Source organism: Schistocerca serialis, chromosome 1 (assembly GCF_023864345.2).
Source record: "Schistocerca serialis cubense isolate TAMUIC-IGC-003099 chromosome 1, iqSchSeri2.2, whole genome shotgun sequence".
Lineage (NCBI taxonomy): Eukaryota > Metazoa > Arthropoda > Insecta > Orthoptera > Acrididae > Schistocerca > Schistocerca serialis.
The window spans coordinates 206625944-206646159 of record NC_064638.1 but is presented as its reverse complement, the minus strand read 5'-3'; the positions used below and the strand labels follow the sequence as shown (position 1 = coordinate 206646159).

The 20216-nt window shown below is 40.2% G+C and overlaps 1 protein-coding gene across 1 annotated transcript in view; it reads right to left on the bottom strand.

Annotated features, from left to right (window-relative positions):
- LOC126465823 (odorant receptor 43a-like) overlaps nucleotides 1–20216 on the bottom strand; it is a 98808-nt gene that overhangs the window by 12541 nt on the left and 66051 nt on the right. Inside the window, exons 5-6 of the mRNA XM_050096337.1 lie at nucleotides 9514–9613; nucleotides 1130–1243 (exon numbers count right to left, since the gene is read on the bottom strand). Coding sequence (XP_049952294.1) covers nucleotides 1130–1243; nucleotides 9514–9613 — 214 coding nt within the window. The remainder of the gene's footprint in view (nucleotides 1–1129; nucleotides 1244–9513; nucleotides 9614–20216) is intronic.

Genomic DNA, 20216 nt, shown 5'->3' with positions numbered 1-20216 from the left:
GGGTAATAAGTGGTGTAAGTTCACAAACCACTTGTCGTCCCCTGTTTACGAGTCAGTATATTTTGACATTGGCCTCCCAATAAATTCATTCCTTACTGTCATTTCTTGTTAACAACATTAGCTTATTCACAAGAGTAAGCAGCTTTCACTCACTTAATACTCGGCAGAAATCAAACCTGCATTTGGATCGGACTTCCTTAACTCTTGAGCAGAAAGGTGTGCAATATACTGCTGCATCCACTTTCAATAAACTACCACTCGAATTCAAAAATCTTAGCAGTAATCCACGCGCTTTCTAATCGAAACTGAAGAGATTCCGCATGGCTCACTCTTTCTATTTTGACGAGGAGTTCCTTGGAAAATTAAGCCAATTCTTGTTGCATTGTTGATTGCGTTTACTTAAACTTATGGATTGACTTTTTTGGGTTCATAAACATTTTATTTTTATGTGTTATTATTTTTATGTTGTAATATCATGTACTGACACGTTCCATGGCCTAGGAGAATCACAATAACTTTCCACCAAGCCTTGGTACGGAAGCCAAATTAGCATTAAAAACCCTCGTCCACTTTGTACAAACAAGTCGAACTATCCTTCACTCACTGAATCTCCCCTCTTGACTGTTCTGATGGCGTGGTTGCCAGCTTCAGATATGAGAATGCTTACAGTTTTATAACCATCCCGCCGTATGCACAAAATCTCAGATTACAGCAGTCTCTCTTAAATAGCTTCCACCACCCACTTTCCTCAATTTGGTAATACGGAACTTGACGTGTAAATAAATAAATAAAAATTGTTTATTTTGTCTGTTGCCATTTGCTTGCGATACATCTGTTTAACACGAAGTTAAGTATAGTAAACCAGAATAGTCAGCAGTAGTCAGTAAGATTGAAGACAATACAACATTGGAAACTATGTGTAGATCACAAAATAAACCATTTCAAGGTACTAATACATTTAATCTACTTACGCTTTCTATTCCATGGCACCTACGATCACACTGACAGCTGTTACATCCATCAAATGATTCGTAAGTATAAATATAAGAATATTTGATGGGAAAAACAACATCCCCATTGTGGTTTCGGAGATAGCTGTTATAGTGTGGGAAGTAAATGTGGCACTTACCTGATCGGTTACCAACTGCCCGAAGACGCAGAACATGCCAGTCTGGTACAGCAGGAAGGGTATCATGGCGGTCAGAGTCAGGGGTCGCGTCACTCCACCACCAGCCTGCAACAGCTGTTCATAAAGCAACATTTTATTTTATCTGTTTAAAAAACGAATCACTTTAGATTTTTTGCAGTACATGCAATGCAGAACACATTTATACTGCACACATGTCGAACTCTGTTAGAAGCAGGATTAGAAGAATGAGTCAGCTCAGCTTTCAACGTTAGGTCTTTTCAGGCTTTCCACTGGTTTGATGCAGCCCTTCAAGAATTCCTCTGCTGTGCCAACCTCTTTATCTCAGAGTAGAACTTGTAACCTATTCCTTCAATTACACTGAAGAAACAAAGAAACTGCTAGAGGCATGCGTTTCAAATACAGAGATGTAAACAGGCAGAATACGGCGCTGCGGTTGGTAACGCCTATATAAGACAAGTGTCTGGCGAAGTTGTTAGATCGGTTGCTGATGCTGCAATGGCAAGATTTAAGTGAGTTCTAACGTGGTGTTATAATCGGCGCACGAGCGATGGGACACAGCATCTCCGAGGTAGCGATGAAGTGGGGTTTTCCCGTAGGACCATTTCACGAGTGTACCGTGAATATCAGGAATAGGGTAAAACATCGTATCTCCAACATCGCTGCGTCTGGAAAAAGATCGTGCAAGAATTGGACCAACGACGACTGAAGAGAGTAGTTCAGCGTGACAGAACCTTTCGCAAATGCATTCAGCTTCCAAAGCTTTATTCCTCGCCTGAGCCCTTCAACACCGTTATTGGGCTGTTGATGACTGGAAACATGTTGCCTGGTCGGACGAGTCTCGTTTCAAATTGTATCGAAGCGATGGACGTGTACAGGTAGGGAGACAACCTCATGAATCCATGGATCCTGCATTCAGCAGGGAACTGTTCGAGGTAGCTCTGTAATGGTGTGGAGCATGTGCAGTTCGAGTGATACGGGGCTCCTCATACGTGTAGATACGACATGCGTAAGCATCCTGTATGATCACAAGCAGCCATTCATGTCCATTGCGCATTCCGACGGACTTGGGAAATTCCAGCAGGGCAATGCGACACCCAACACGTCCAGGAGCACTCTTCTGAGTTTAAACACTTCTGCTGCCCACCAAATTCCCCAGACATGAAAACTATTCAGCATATCGGGGATACCTTGCAACGTGCTATTTAGAAGAGATCTCCATCCCCGCATACTCTTACGGGTGTATGGACAGCACTGCAGGATTCACGGTGTCTGTTCCCTCCAGCACTACTTCAGACATTAGTCGAGTCCATGCCACGACGTGTTGTGGAGGCTCTTCTTGCTCGCGGGGGCCTACACGATATTAGGTAAGCGTACCAGTTTCTTTGGCTCTTTAGTGTATTTGATGAAAAATAGTACAATCTCTCTCTTCTTCTACAGTTTTTACTCTGTACACCTCGCCGTATTAAGGTACCACGTAAATTATTCTCTGATGTCTTAACACATGTCTTATCACCCTGTCCCTTCTTCCTGTCACAAGTTTCAACACATTCCATTCTTCGTTAATTCTGAAGACACTCTCTTCTTTCCTTACCTTATTAGTCCACTTCATTTTCAACATTCTTCTTTAGCACCATATTTTAAATTATTCGATTCTCATCTGTTCCAGTATTGCTACAGTGCATGATGCGCTACTATACAATGCTTTGCTCCAGACGCACATTTGTCAGAAATTTCTTCCTCGAATTAAGGTGTATGTTTGACACTAGTAGAATTCTTTGGCCAGCTTAAAGGTGATCGTTGTGGGGGAATCAAAGATTCTTCCCAGCGATACCACGTGAAAGGTGCCCGCTCCCGTGATATCTGAATGGCTCTGAGCACTATGGGACTTAACATCTGTGGTCATCAGTCCTCTAGAACTTAGAACTACTTAAACCTAACTAACCTAAGAACATCACAAACATCCATGCCCGAGGCAGGATTCGAACCTGCGACCGTAGCAGTCACGCGGTTCCGGACTGAGCGCCTAGGATATCTGAAATCTGAAGCCAAATCCTGTATCGGACCTACGCTTCTGCCGTATGCCACGGCCTTCTTCGCAGCTACGACACTACTTATCGGCAGTAGGCAAGACCTCTGCACAGACTAGGAACACTGGCCAGCAATGTCGTGTGAAATCTTCTGAAAAAATATGGCCCAATTAAGTTCAGTTCGAAGTGCAACGGAATTTATAACGTAAATTTCACTTGACTAGGCAGGAAACGAGAATTGTGAACTTGTCAACGCATGTTTCAGACATCTGTCATTTTAGCTACGGTACTGAATTTACAGAGAAGGTGAAGTTAACGTGGAGGAGACACGACTTTCCATGGAATTTGACATTGGAACGTCTCCATATAATCGTTCATAATAAATTTGACCAATTTTATCTTGTACACATATTATTCTTTGTACCGCTTGTCCGTCTGCACTTCCTGAAACCCACCCAGCGGGGGTCGGCAGCAGGATTGACATGAATTCAATAATTATTTGACGTTGCGATCCAAGCAACGTGTGCTCAGTATGAGAATGTGATTCTACTCGTATTTCTTATCCTGTGAAACCCATTTCCATATTTAAGCAGTTATATTATCACGTTTCCTCCTTTACCTAGTCTTTCGTGTGAAAGAATGAGACCCCTCTGGGTGTTCCCGTTTTACCTGGGTGGTGATAACGTTCGGGAGGCACTTGGCTGCCGGCTGTTGGCGTGAGTTCGGTTCGTAGTTCTTCAGGGCACTCTTGCTACTTCAAAGTCGTTGTGAATGTGTGAGTTCTTCAGCCTAACTGAAGCGTTTTATCTCCTTTTCCAGCTGGACTCGCATTCGGGGGGACGACGGTTCAAATCCGCGTCGGGCCATCCTGATTTAGGTTTTCCGTGATTTCCTAAAGTCGCTTCAGGCAAATGCCGGGATGGTTCCTTTGAAAGGGCACGGCCGACTTCCTTCCCTAATCCGAGCTTGTGCCCCCTCCTTTTCCAGGATGTTTTCAGTTAAAAGCATAATGCCTCGCAAACATTAGGGAATGTTAGGGGTTTCGATTTATTCGGTATCCTCGGTTTACTCTATTCCTTTGGAACATTGTGGTGTGGCATGTTCTCCACTGCTTAACGATTAGGAAGAGTTAGAGAGATCTTTGCTTTGTGTCAATGTGAGACTGATTGTGTCCTCGTTACTTGTGTTTCTTTCTATTCTAGTTTGTGGATCTGTGCCTGTCTCACCTTAATGTGTGCTTAGATGTGCCGATTTCCGGGTGTCATTCGTTATATGTACTTCATGTGTTCCTCGTTCAATAAGCCCTCAGTTTTAGCTTCCGTACTTCAAGGCACGCTATTGGTTAGATCGATTGATCTCTGTCTGTCCGGTAATTTGAGCTCCTACGTTTTCATAGTTTTGAGGTATTTTAGTAACCTCTTTTGTTTGTGGGTACCACTTGTTGCATGAACCAGTGTGACCTTCAGCTATCGTGGTCTCGTTGATGTGTTCGTAGTTTATCGTGATTCAATGTAACCTTTGTAGTCGTGTACTCTTTTTTCAACAATTTTGTGTTTTATCTGTTTCTCCAAGGTGTTTCTCGATGAGTGATTTATGAACCCATTTTATGTTCCCATTTTCACATATATACTGTGTGGGTTCGTAGTCCCTTGTCTCACGCTCATATCAATAAATCGTTTCAGTTGGTATAAATGTTTCTGCAGTAATTGCTTGCTTTTGGTGATTCTCTCCGAATTTTCTTTTCTTGTTTGAATCTAGTATGAGTGTAAAGAGCTGTAAATTCCATTCACCTCCCATACGAGTGAGATGTGCAAAGTCACGTCATATAATGTGGCCGGTAAGTTACGTCATTTCCTGTCACCAGTCAGATATTGGATCAGGACGTACCACTTTATTTCTCATATGTGAATTTAAAAGTAAATATTCTAATATCGTATGTCTCGTCCTATTCTTTCTGACTTACCACGCAGTCACCATTAATGCAGTATATAATGGGCCAAAGTTGCATAGATGTAAAAGTCAGAACATTTCAGAGTTGTTTTTGCAATCTGCGCAAAGGGGGCAGTGATATTAACGCAACATAATCTGAGAGGGAGCCCTTACCAATGGAGCGCACAGCCAACGTTTTATTAATTTACCACATATTTTATCGCCGGCCGCGGTGGCCGTGCGGTTCTGGCGCTGCAGTCCGGAACCGCGAGACTGCTACGGTCGCAGGTTCGAATCCTGCCTCGGGCATGGGTGTGTGTGATGTCCTTAGGTTAGTTAGGTTTAAGTAGTTCTAAGTTCTAGGGGACTTATGACCTAAGATGTTGAGTCCCGTAGTGCTCAGAGCCATTTGAACCATTTGAACACATTTTATCGTGTGATTACGTGACCAGATTTAGTACAACTTGTCTAAGTTAATTTAAATCCTTTTAATTCTGAAAATGTAGTCATATAACATTTTCCAGTTTGGTCTTATCTCCAATGGGTGAAGAAGGGTTTGGTCTGGTAGAGACCCTGTAATTTATAATAGTATATACCTGATGTGTTCTTGTTGTGGTCATCAGTCCAGAGACTGGTTTGATGCAGCTCTCAACGCTACTCTATCCTGTACAAGCTTCTTCATCTCCCAGTACCTGCCGCAACCTACATCCTTCTTAGTCTGCTTAAAGTATTCATCTCTTGGTCTCCCTCTAAGATTTTTACGCTCCACGCTTCCCTCTAGTACTAAACTGGTGATCCCTTGATGCCTCAGAACGTGTCCTACCAACCGATCCCTTCATGTAGACAAATTGTGTCACGAATTCCTCTCCTCTCCAATTCTATTCAATACCTCCTCATTAGTTACGTGATCTGGCTATGTAATCTTCAACATTCTCCTATAGTACCACATTTCGAAAGCTTCTATTCTTGTCCAAACTATTTATCGTCCATGTTCCACTTCCATACTTGGCTACACTCCATACAAATACTTTCAGAAACGACTTCCTGACACTTAAATCTATACTCGATGTTAACAAATTTCTCTTCTTCAGAAACGCTTTCCTTGCCATTACCAGTCTACATTTTATATCGTCTCTACTTCGACCATCATCAGTTATTTTGCTCCCCAAATAGCAGAACTCCTTTACTAATTTAAATGTCTCATTTTCTAATCTAATTCCCTCAGCATCACCCGATTTAATTCGATTGCATTCCATTAGACTCGTTTAACTTTTGTTGACGTTCATGTTATATCCTCCTTTCAAGACACTATCCATTCCGCTCAACTGCTCTTCCAAGTCCTTTGCTGTCTGTGACAAATTACAATGTCATCGGCAAACCTCAAAGTTATTATTTCTTCTCCATGGATTTTAATTCCTATCAAAATTTTTCTTTTATTTCCTTTACTGCTTGCTCAATATATAGATTGAATAGTATCGGGGATAGGCTCAACCCTGCCTCACTCCCTTCCCAACTACTGCTTCCCTTTCATGCCCCTCGACTCTTATAACTGCCATCTGCTTTCTGTACAAATTGCAAATAGCCTTTCACTCCCTGTATCTTATCCCTGCTACCTTCAGAATTTGAAAGAGAGTATTTCAGTCGACATTGTCATAAGCTTTCTCTTAGGCTACAAATGGTAGAATCGAAGGTTTGTCTTTCCTTAATCTATCTTCTAAGATAAGTCGTAGGGTCAGTATTGCCTCGCGTGTTCCAACATTTGTATGGAATCCAAACTGATCTTCCCCGAGGTCGGCTTCTACCAGTTTTTTCATACGTTTGTAAATAATTCGTGTTAGTATTTTGCAGTAGTGACTTACTAAACTGATAGTTCGGTAATTTTCACATCCATCAACACCTGCTTTCTTTGGGATTGGAATTATTATATTCTTCTTGAAGTCTGAGGGTATTTGACCTGTCTCATACATCTTTCTCACCAAATGGTAGGTTTTTGTCATGGCTGGCTATCTGATGTAAGTGACCAAAAAACCGAAGTAGCATGTGTACTTACACCAGTGTCAATGCCACGTGGGTATGTTACAACATTTAATACTATAATCTCAGTGAGCTATAACAGGAACACAAGTTGAAAACACAGAACTATACTGTGATCAGTGAAGACAAGGAAAAGCTAAACACAATACTGGTGGTCGTTGAACAAGGTAATATAATGATGATTTGACTTGGTAAATCACAAGGGAGGTTCACATAAAAGGGAAAAGATTACCATCTAACGAATCATGTATGAAGACGCCTGGGAGTGGTGGGCGTACGGGTACAATGATTGCTCGTATTTGGCCAGAGGGGTATAGGATGCTTCGTCGCCGGTGAGCCCTCAACCACTTAGTCAATGCGTGTCAGTGCGGTGGTAAAGGCTTATCACGACGCACCTACACACGCCTATAAGTTTTCATGCGTCATTCGATTGTTCCGGAAAATTTTGTCACATTTCATCACTCAGATGAACGCATCTGTGGGTGACGTGATCGCTCCTCAGGCTCGAAGCAGAGACGCCCATCCTGCGGCTAAAGATCGAAGACCGGGAAGTTCTCCCAAAAGCTTGAAGACTGCAAGCCCTCTACATGAAGCTCAGATACGAAATCCTACGAAATTTCACTCTCAGCTTGTTCCCCGCAATCCCTAAGCAAAACTCACCTCCGCCAATCTGAGTATTTTGTTAAAAGTTTCCCAACTGAATTACATGTTACTGGCGGTTCAGTTTCCTTCCTAAGAAGGATTTTTGTAAGCCGGTCAGTCGCCTGTCTTCCCATATCAGCAATACTTAGGAGGTTTCGTCCAAGTTCCCACTCCTTACTACTTTTTAGTAAACAGCCGACGAAATCCCTTCGTGTGATTTTGAAAGACATGAGAGCACTATCCTTGCATGGTCCGGCACCTGAAAGTCGGCGCCTTATCTAGACAGGAAGGAATATCTGCTGTAACTGTGGCATTCTGAGGGTATGGGTAGGTATTGCCATCTGGTGCATCTACCCTCACACTACCTTCCAGGGAGATCATATGTTCAAGAAGCACGTAGATTCGGCCTCACTCCCTAGACTCTCGTCATGGTTCATTATGCCGGAGTTTTATATGACCACTAATGGTAAGGCTTCACGTGCTCCGCGAGACTGGAGCCGCGTCGGACAGTGCGACCCCTCACTAAATATCAGCAGTGGTGCCGAGCTGGCTCGTCCCCCCCCCCCCCCCCATCTGCTGTCGGTTTCGTCTCTAGAAACCGGTGACCCCGTCGCTCCAGCGACCTGCTTCTGTAGCCGCTAGCTTCTGTCACCGGCTTCTTCTTACCACAGCTCACTAACATTTAGTTCATGCAACCACAAAATACGGATGCACCAAAATTATTATGAAGAATAAAGGAATTTATCTTTTCTCTGCAATCGCTTATCTCACACATAATTTATTATTAAATGTTTATTAATCCGTAGCAAAAGATGAGTCAGGAGCTGATCGATCGAATTAATCGTGATAAAAACATGACACGTCTCAGTCCACCCAAAGATTGATGTATTTCACAGGACTATACTCTTTGTCTGTGCTTGTCAGCTTTTCATGTCGTCCTTGCTTCATCCGTCATGGGTTACATTACTTCCACTGTGCTCGAATTCCTTAACTTCCTCTATTTTATTATCAATTTTGCTCTTACCCTATGTTTCTCGTAATTCTCATTTCTTCCGCTTCTGAATACTTTCTCTCTTCCCAGTTTACCCTCAGTCCATATTCTTCATTCTTTACGCCGTTCAGTCAGTTCAACAGATCTTGTAAATCTGCTTTACCTTCACTGGAAAGTAAAGTCATCAGCGATTCTTATCGCTGCTGTACTCTGATACTGAATTTTTGTCCCACTATTGAACCTCTCTTTTATTTCTCTCATTGCTTATTCAATGTATAGATTGAACAGTATGGGAGAAAGACTGTACTCCTGTCTTACCCCTTTTCACGAGCATTTGTTTCTACGTCTTCCAGTCTTATTGTTCCCTCTATTTTACCCTCTTTTTTTCTTTTACATATTGTATAACATCCCGCTTTCACTATAGTTTACTCCTACTTTTCGAAGAGTTTAGAACATCTTGCCATACTTTAAACTGTCCAGTGCTTTTTCAGGTCGTCATATCCTTTGGAGTACCTTGATTTTTCTCAATTTTTAATTCCATTATCAAGCACATCATCAGGACTGCCTCTCTGGTTCCTTTGCCTTTCGTAAAGCCAAACAGTTTCCATCGATGCATTGCATATGACTTATACTCAGTGCCTTAGGAGCTGAAGTACATCTCATCCATTTCTCATGAACAAAACTTTTGCTCTGGTTCCGTTTATAATTTTTATCTCAAAAAAATCAACGTGCGTACTTACCACACCGACAACGAGGAGATTAGAACATAAAGCACCCATATTAATAAAGAGAAGGATTATAATCGATTTGCTCATTGCTGCCTCCAACAAGTCGACGGTCCTGCAACAGAGAGATAAATTATTCTGATAATTATTGAGAGTCTGAAGGGAGGATTTTAATTTGTGTTACTGTAATACTAACAAAGGGTGCTGAAGTACCGAAAAATACCACAGTATAGTATCATGGCTGTATTTTCGAAGAAAACAAACACTAGGTATGTAACGTCTAACTGCCATCACTGTAGGCTTAAATACAATAGTTATTCATAGGTAGGGGTAAACACTTTTCTTAGCTCTCAGAGTCAGTGTTGATTGTGCTGGACGAGACATTCACTTAATGTACACAACAGTGATTCAATTTTGTCTTCATTTCAGTCCATATGAATTTAAAGTGCTCTAAGACATATTGCCCCTCATGAACAATGGACCTTGCCATTGGTGGGGAGGCTTGCGTGCCCCAACGATACACATAGCCGTACCATAGGTGCAACCACAACGGAGGGGTATCTGTTGAGTGGCCAGACAAACGTGTGGTTCCTGAAGAGGGGCAGCAGCCATTTCAGTAGTTGCAGGGGCAACAGTCTCGATGATTGACTAATCTGGCCTTGTAACACTAACCAAAATGGCCTTGCTGTTCTGGTATTCCGAACAGCTGAAAGCAAGGGGTAACTACAGCCGTAATTTTTCCCGAGGGCATGCAGCTTTACTGCATGATTAAATGATGATGGCGTCCTCTTGGGTAAAATATTCCGCAGGTAAAGTAGTATCCCTTCGGATCTCCGGGCGGGGACTACTCAAGAGGACGTCGTTATCAGGAGAAAGAAAATTGGCGCTCTACGGAGCGTGGAATGTCAGATCCCTTAATCGGGCAGGTAGGTTAGAAAATTGAAAAAGGGAAATGGATAGGTTAAAGTTAGATATAGTGGGAATTAGTGAAGTTCGGTGGCAGGAGGAACAAGACTTCTGGTCAGGTGGCTATAGGGTTATAAACACAAAATCCAATAGGGGTAATGCAGGAGTAGGTTTAATAATGGATAGGAAAATAGGATTGCGGAGAAGCTACTACAAACAGCATAGTGAACGCATTATTGTGGCCAATATAGATACGAAGCCCACGCCTACCACGGTAGTACAAGTTTATATGCCAACTAGCTCTGCAGATGACAAAGAAATTGATGAAATGTATGATGAGATAAAAGAAATTATTGAGATAGAGGAGGGAGACGAAAATTTAATAGTCATGGGTGACTGGAATTCGAGAGTAGGAAAAGGGAGAGAAGGAAACATAGTAGGTGAATATAGATTGGGGGTAAGAAATGAAAGAGGAAGCCGTCTAGTAGAATTTTGCACAGAGCATAACTTAATCATAGCTAACACTTGGTTCAAGAATCATGAAAGAAAGTTGTATACATTGAAGAATCCTGGAGATAGCAGAAGGTATCAGATGGATTATATAATGGTAAGACACAGATTCAGGAACCAGATTTTAAATTGTAAGACATTTCCAAGGCAGATGTGGACTCTGACCACAATCTGTTGGTTATGAACTGTAGATTAAAACCGAAGAAACTGCAAAAAGGTGGGAATTAAAGGAGGTGGGACCTGGATAAACTGACTAAACCAGAGGTTGTACAGAGTTTCAGGGAGAGCATAAAGGAACAGTTGAAAGGAATGGGGGACAGAAGTACAGTAGAAGAAGTATGGGTAGCTCTGAGGGATGAAGTACTGAAGGCAGCAGAGGATCAAGTAGGTAAAAAGACGAGGGCCAGTAGAAACCCTAGGTAACAGAAAAAATATTGAATTTAATTGATGAAAGGAAATATAAAAATGCAGTAAATGAAGCAGGCAAAAAGGAATACAAACGTCTCAAAAATGAGATAGACAGGAAGTGCAAAATGGCTAAGCAGGGATGGCTAGAGGACAAATGTAAGGATGTAGAGGCTTATCTCCCAAGGGGTAAGATAGATACTGCCTACAGGAAAATTAAAGAGACCTCTGGAGAAAAGAGAACCACTTGCATGAATATCAAGAGCTCAGATGGAAACCCAGTTCTAAGCAAAGAAGGGAAAGCAGAAAGATGGAAGGAGTATATACAGGATCTATACAAGGGCGATGTTCTTGAGGACAATATTATGGAAATGGAAGAAGATGTAGATGAAGATGAAATGGGAGATTTGATACTGCGTGAAGAGTTTAACAGAGCACTGAAAGACCCAAAGGCCCCGGGAGTAGATTCTTTACAGACGAATGGAAAAACTGATAGAAGCCGACCTCGGGGAAGATCAGTTTGGATTCCGTAGAACTACTGATAGCCTTCGGAGAGCCAACCCTCACAAAACTCTACCATATGTTGAGCAAGATGTATGAGACAGACGAAATACCGTCAGACTACAGGAAGAATTTAATAATTCCAATCCCAAAGAAAATAGGTGTTGACAGATGTGAAAATTACCGAACTATCAGTTTAATAAGTCACAGCTGCAAAATACTAACGCGAATTCTTTACAGACGAATGGAAAAACTGATAGAAGCCGACCTCGGGGAAGATCAGTTTGGATTCCGTAGAAATGATGGAACACGTGAGGCAATACTGACCCTACGACTTATCTTAGAAGAAAGGTTAAGGAAAGGCAAACCTACGTTTCTAGCACTTGTAGACTTAGAGAAAGATTTTGACAATGTTGATTGGAATACTCTCTTTCAAATTCTGAAGATGGCAGGGGTAAAATACAGGGAGCGAAAGGCTATTTACAATTTGTACAGAAAGCAGATGGCAGTTATAAGAGTCGAGGGGTATGAAAAGGAAGCAATGGTTAGGAAGGGAGTGTGACAGGGTTGTAGCCTATCCCCGATGTTATTCAATCTGTATATTGAGCAAGCAGTAAAGGAAACAAAAGAAAAGGTCGGAGTAGGTATTAAAATCCATGGCGAAGAAATAAAAACTCTGAGGTTCGCCGATGACATTGTAATTCTGTCACAGACAGCAAAGGACTTGGAAGATCAGTTGAACAGGATGGACAGTGTCTTGAAAGGGGGGTATAAGATGAACATCAACAAGAGAAAAACGAGGATAATGGTAAGTAGTCGAATTAACTCGGGTGATACTGAGGGAATTAGATTAGGAAATGAGACACTTAAAGTAGTGAAGGTGTTTTGCTATTTGGGGAACAAAATAACTAATGATTGTCGAAGTAGAGAGGATATAAAATGTAGACTGGCAATGGCAAGGAAAGTGTTCCTGAAGAAGAAAAATTTGTTAACATCGAGTATAGATTTAAATGTCAGAAAGTCGTTCCTGAAAGTATTTGTATGGAGTGTAGCCATGGATGGTAGTGAAACGTGGACGATAAATAGTTTAGACAAGAAGAGAATAGAAGCTTTCGAAATATGATGCTACAGAAGAATGCTGAAGATTAGATGTGTAGATCACATAACTAATGAGGAGGTATTGAATAGAATTGGAGAGAAGAGGAGCTTGTGGCACAATTTGACTGGAAGAAGGGATCGGTTGGTAGGACATGTTCTGAGAAATCGAGGGATCACCAATTCAGTACTGTAGGGGAACGTGGAGGGTAAAAATCGAAGAGGGAGACCAAGAGATGAATACACTAAGCAGATTCAGAAGAATGTGGGCTGCAGTAGGTACTGGGAGATGAAGAAGCCTGCACAGGATAGAGGAGCATGGAGATCTGCATCAAACCAGTCTCAGGACTGAAGACCACAACAACAACAACAAGACATACTGGTTATGGATAATTAGTTGAGTGACAGAAATCCATAAGTACAAATACTAGCAGTTATACATAACTTTTTCCTTTAAATGTAGCACATATAACACATTCCAGTGGGAGACTTTAGTATACATGCATTTTAAAACTGAAAGTCGATTTAAGGGTTAGAAAAAGGCGTTTTACGTCTTGAAACAAACATCTACAGCAAGTTTACGATGTATCTTTTGCTGTTTTCATTTAGGTTTCTTGTAATTTGAAAATATACAGACATGATTAAAATGAATACTAACCAAGTGAAATACTACAAAGTCGAACTGTAGGTAGTGAGCTTTGTGGATGTTTTACAATATTAATCATTCAAGTAAAGAAACGATCACATTAAAATTCATATCTCAGTAAACAGGACATAGTTTTAATTTGGTTAGAAGTTCAGTTCAGCAAACACGCAACTGTGTAGTGGAAGTTTCATTCCAAACTGTATTTGTGTTGTAATATTTAATAGTATTATTTAATGGCAAAGGTGTTAGCATTTAATTGAAAATGCACAAAAATAAAAACTACAGTACTCATCTCATTATTGTTGGTGAACAGAACATGTCTTCCAACTCATGATTTGGTTTCGTGAGAAGTGTTATGAGCATCGTAACTCTAAAGCAACGTGACCATGGTGAATTTATTTTCGTATAACCACTGTAAACTTACGAATAAAAGTGTACCAGTGCAAGTGTACCTATTCCAGCTTCCCAAGTGAGAGGGTAATGCTGTTGTGTCTCTCACACAAACCTAATCAATCCATATTTTTAGTTAATGACCAATATACGAGGGCTATCCACAAAGTACATTATGTTTTGGAATTAAAAATAAATAAAGTATTGGAAATTTTTTTTATTATGTACATGTGAAAGCCACACTTAAATACTACTTTTCTACATAGTTGCCATTTAAATTAAGGCACTTATCGTAGCGATGGATGAGCTTGGAAATTCCTTCGTCGTAAAATTCGGCCGCCTGCGCCTTCAACCACGTGGTTACCTCTTCTTGAAGCTGTGGGTCGTCATCAAAACGCTGCATAGCCAACCACTTCTTCATTGCTGGGAATAAGTGGAAGTCGCTCGGTGCCAGGTCGGGACTGTACGGCGGATGAGGAAACAACTTCCACTTAAAAGATTCGAGAATTTCACGAGTGGCATTTGCCGTGTGGGCCCGGGCGTTGTCGTGAATCAGCAAGATTTTTGAGCCCAACTTTCCCCTGCGCTTGTTTTGTATTGCTCTTCTGAGGTTGTGCAGAGTTTGGCAATACCATTGAGAGTTTATTGTAGTCCCTCTTTCCAGGAAATCCACAAAAATCACACCTTTTCTGTCCCAAAAGACAGTCATTACGTGGTTGAAGGCGCAGGCGGCAGAATTTTACGACGAAGGAATTTCCAAGCTCGTCCATCGCTACGATAAGTGCCTTAATTTAAATGGCAACTATGTAGAAAAGTACCATTTAAGTGTGGCTTTCATCTGTATATAATAAAAAAAATTTCCAATACTTTATTTATTTTTAATTCCAGAACGTAATGTACTTTGTGGATAGCTCTCGTATATTCATACTACATAAGTAAGCAATAAAAATTAAGGTATAGTATGATAGATTATATCTTTCTTACAGTTTATCATTGTAAGAGAAAGTAGTATGGGCGTGCCTCAAAAAGTGCTACAAAATGTTACTGCATATGAAAGAGATGCATGAGGTTGGCAGCTTTCTGATGCTGTTTACCAAAGATATCATTTTGGCCACTTGAAAAACTATCAGATATCTGTTGATGACCATTCTGGACCATTTCAGGTAGAAATGAATAGGCCAAATCAATTTATTTGTAGAGGACAAAGGAATTTTTGAATTTTTATTATTGTTTGGTTTCTCATTCACAGGGAATGAGTACAACTGACAGCATTCTATTTTATTCATTATTTATTAAAGGTAACAGTTTATTAAGCCATTTATGAAGCAAATGTTACAGTAGCACCACTGAATTGTCATTAGTTATAGTTATATCTTCTTCCAACACAGTATCAAAAATTGGAATATATATATATAGGATAATGTGGTTCATGAATTATTGGTCCACCAAATTCAGCATTAGGCTTGAATGGAGCAATAATATTAGTTTCTCAATGAAAATGATCAACATGCTTCACAAACATCATCTAGATTACAATTTATATTGATTAATTCGAATGGAATAATTTTAGGAACAGTATTAGCAACAACTTTGTTATCAGCTTCAATAATTTGGTTACTAAATCCAAGCATGCTCCCAATAGTATATTTTATATCCATATATACTTTAACATCACTCTCAATATTAATTCTATTTAAAATTTCATCTGCTTTATTCGAATATTTAGCTTTTCAAGCTATAATGGCCAACAGGAATTTCTATCATTTCTCCAATATAATTTATTATTTATTGTGCAATATTTGAAGTTAGAAATGTTGTATAAAACCAACTAGTGCAACATTATTAAAACATTCTCATGTAGGTAGAGTCAATTTTTCTTTGAGAACAGATGACTTACCACACAATGAAAATAGGCCACTCATTTAATAGTAATAAAATTTTATTTAATTAAATGAAAACAGATTGAGATCCAAAAATAAGAACTCCAGAGAAGAAATCAAAAAATAAACACAGTAAGCTTTTACCTCATTCTTTTTGATATGCTATAATAGGTCCATGTGGTTGTGGAAGACAATGTAAATGACTGACAGCTATATACTAGCTCCAGAATGGTTAAACTTGAATGAGATAAATCACTTGTATGTTTATTCGAAAAGTTTAGATCAACTGAAATATTCTGAATTTATAATAATATTTAAGAATATGAAAATGAAAACAATGAGAAGATTACTACATTTATTGAAATCAATGATGAAATTATACTTGTAGATCAATGCCAAGATAATTCACTTATATTATTCCATGATTTCATTGCTTAAAATCAAGGTGCATTTAGAGAATATTTTACTATAGGAAGACTTAAACCACTAGATTGTTTTGGGAATTTTTACAATAGATATGACTAGGAAACCTAATGAAGGGAAATACAGATATAGCATAAAAGAGTTCCAGATCAAATGGGTTCTTTAAAAGATGATACTAAATATCTATTAGAAAACCACACTGATTGTATTTTGCATGAACATATAAATAAATTTAAAGTAGCTTTTGACCATATGGTAGAACATGAAAAATTAGAAAATATTGGTCATCATTATACTAATTGTTCATGGGCTAATGAAGAAGCTAAATGTGGGCCAGATACATGTTATTGCTTTTTTCTGGTAAGTGTAAAAGAAGAATGCATTATGTAATTAATTTTTATAAATCTATATATAAAAATAGATTTCATCAATGTTTCTTATCCTTAGTAAATGTTTTCATGAAATGACTCAGAAGTCAGTAAAAAAGATTAACAAAATAAAAAAATCAAGAATTGAAGAAGAATTCTAGTTTTGGAAAAAACAACCAAGAGCAAAATATGAAAAATATGAAAAAGAAAATTGGCCTGTTATTGATGCAACTGAAACAGTTAAAGAAGGAATCAAAGCGTTATCTGATAATTTACTGAAAGCTATTGAAGAAAACAGAGAGGTTGAAAAGCAAATGATGAAGTGATATCATGAAGATGCAGGTAGATATGTAAGTCCAAAGAATGAATGTCTGATGATCAACCTAATATGTATGACTATACTTTAAGTGACTCAGAACTGCAGAATGTGTTGTGAAATATCATGAAGAGGTGAAGTACAGAATAAAGATTTCCCAAGCTGAAGGTGGAAGTAGAAGAATATTAAAGTATATTATTCATACTTAAGATAAAGTTTTTGGACTGATACCTGTTGGTATGTTTAAGTATGTCAGCAATTAACCAGTAAAATTTGAGGCAGATAAATTAACTATCAATGGAAAACATTATGCAGGTACAGATGAATCTGTTAACCATATAACACATTACTATGAATGATATGGGTGAAGAATTTGTTGCCATTGATATACCAAATTAGGCAGATGAATTATTCAACCCAAGTAAAATAAGACCAAGTAAAGGTAAGAAATATAAATATTTTTAATGAACAACCTTTTTTATGAATTAATTAAATTGCTTATATTATACAAAGTACCTAAATTAATTTTATTACATTAGATTTATAATATAATATATTTAATTCATATAATATAATTAGTTTAATTAATTTCTAAAAAACTTTGAGTATTGAAAAGATACCAAGAGCACTCAACATACCCACTTACTTCTCACATCAGTCCTAATGTCTGTTTTGCGGGAACAAAGCTCTATATTTGCATTACCTAAACATCAGCATCATAATCTCAGCCAATCGCCAAGATGGATCCCACTGCTTTGAAGTTTTCACTTGTATATATAAGAAGCATCATTAACCTGTCTAGTTAGTTTTCGAATTATGTTTATGTTTATGAACATATTTTATCCAACTGCTTGTGAGTCTAAGCATTTGGTCTAACCATGTGAGTGTAGAACTAGCCCATAAAAAAAGTTAATGTCATCCAACTTGAAAATGTGCAGCGGTGTAGAAGTGTTCACTTGCGTCAGGTAAAGTCCCTTTATTTATGTGACAACCTGGCAATAGTTGAAAAACACCTCACCACGGAATATAAACCATATGAAGTGGATATCAACATTTTCTAAAGTGGTGGCATCAACACTCGCATCAATGCCAGAGGTCATGCCACCACATCAGTAATTACAGGGTTTAGTGGAACTGTGCTGAAAGTGTAGAACTGTGACATAACCTGTAATATATATTTAAAACACCTGCTGTGTCTAACATATGAAATGTGTATGACTTACGAGGAAAACATGGTATATACCATAACCTGATTTCCCAGAAACTTCGATCAATGGAGGAGAAGTCAAAATAAGCAAACACATGTATCGGCTTGTCGATAGGAACTCGACTGTTTCTGAGAAAACGATTGTCAATGCTTTCAAAGTATTTTGTATGAACTTAAGCAGATAAGTAGTGCAGTCGGAACAGTGGTACAGTGGTCAATGTTCACCATTTCATAGTCTTACTCCCTGTGTGTAAGGCTCCATTATTATTATACTTTTTAGTTTTGGTTTTCATTTATCTCCCTATATCGATGGAATATTACTACATGAATGTTTTACAATGTATATTGATATAACGTTGTCCTTTTTCGTCTACCAAATTTATGGCGAATGAATCAAAGAGAAAAAATTAATGAATGGAAAAATTATTTGAGATCTTTTTCGATGAAAATCTTGAACTATGTATTGATTCATTATAAACTGCAAGTACCATTTTCGGAGAAGTGATCCATTATGGTTTGCTATGAAATTAATGCCACTGCATGAAATTGTCACCAATGTTAACGACGTTTCTTTTCCGAGCGAGATTCATGTGAAGAAATATACACTCCTGGAAATGGAAAAAAGAACACATTGACACCGGTGTGTCAGACCCACCATACTTGCTCCGGACACTGTGAGAGGGCTGTACAAGCAATGATCACACGCACGGCACAGCGGACACACCAGGAACCGCGGTGTTGGCCGTCGAATGGCGCTAGCTGCGCAGCATTTGTGCACCGCCGCCGTCAGTGTCAGCCAGTTTGCCGTGGCATACGGAGCTCCATCGCAGCCTTTAACACTGGTAGCATGCCGCGACAGCGTGGACGTGAACCGTATGTGCAGTTGACGGACTTTGAGCGAGGGCGTATAGTGGGCATGCGGGAGGCCGGGTGGACGTACCGCCGAATTGCTCAACACGTGGGGCGTGAGGTCTCCACAGTACATCGATGTTGTCGCCAGTGGTCGGCGGAAGGTGCACGTGCCCGTAGACCTGGGACCGGACCGCAGCGACGCACAGATGCACGCCAAGACCGTAGGATCTTACGCAGTGCCGTAGGGGACCGCACCGCCACTTCCCAGCAAATTAGGGACACTGTTGCTCCTGGGGTATCGGCGAGGACCATTCGCAACCGTCTCCATGAAGCTGGGCTACGGTCCCGCACACCGTTAGGCCGTCTTCCGCTCACGCCCCAACATCGTGCAGCCCGCCTCCAGTGGTGTCGCGACAGGCGTGAATGAAGGGACGAATGGAGACGTGTCGTCTTCAGCGATGAGAGTCGCTTCTGCCTTGGTGCCAATGATGGTCGTATGCGTGTTTGGCGCCGTGCAGGTGAGCGCCACAATCAGGACTGCATACGACCGAGGCACACAGGGCCAACACCCGGCATCATGGTGTGGGGAGCGATCTCCTACACTGGCCGTACACCACTGGTGATCGTCGAGGGGACACTGAATAGTGCACGGTACATCCAAACCGTCACCGAACCCATCGTTCTATTGAGCATGTTTGGGACTGGATGAAGCGTCGTCTCACGCGGTCTGCACGTCCAGCACGAACGCTGGCCCAACTGAGGCGCCAGGTGGAAATGGCATGGCAAGCCGTTCCACAGGACTACATCCAGCATCTCTACGATCGTCTCCATGGGAGAATAGCAGCCTGCATTGCTGCGAAAGGTGGATATACACTGAAACTAGTGCCGACATTGTGCATGCTCTGTTGCCTGTGTCTATGTGCCTGTGGTTCTGTCAGTGTGATCATGTGATGTATCTGACCCCAGGAATGTGTCAAAAAAGTTTCCCCTTCCTGGGACAATGAATTCACGGTGTTCTTATTTCAATTTCCAGGAGTGTAGCTTTGCCAACCTGCCTTTCGTGTGATTCTTCAGAATTTCTATATTTCGAATGTTTCTATGACCAGTATCAACCAAGGGAAAGCACCACATTTTCCTGAAGAATAAAGATAAGAATAAAATATAAGAATTAAGAACTGATATGAGAATGAAATATAACAGAATGGGAATTTAAGAAGAA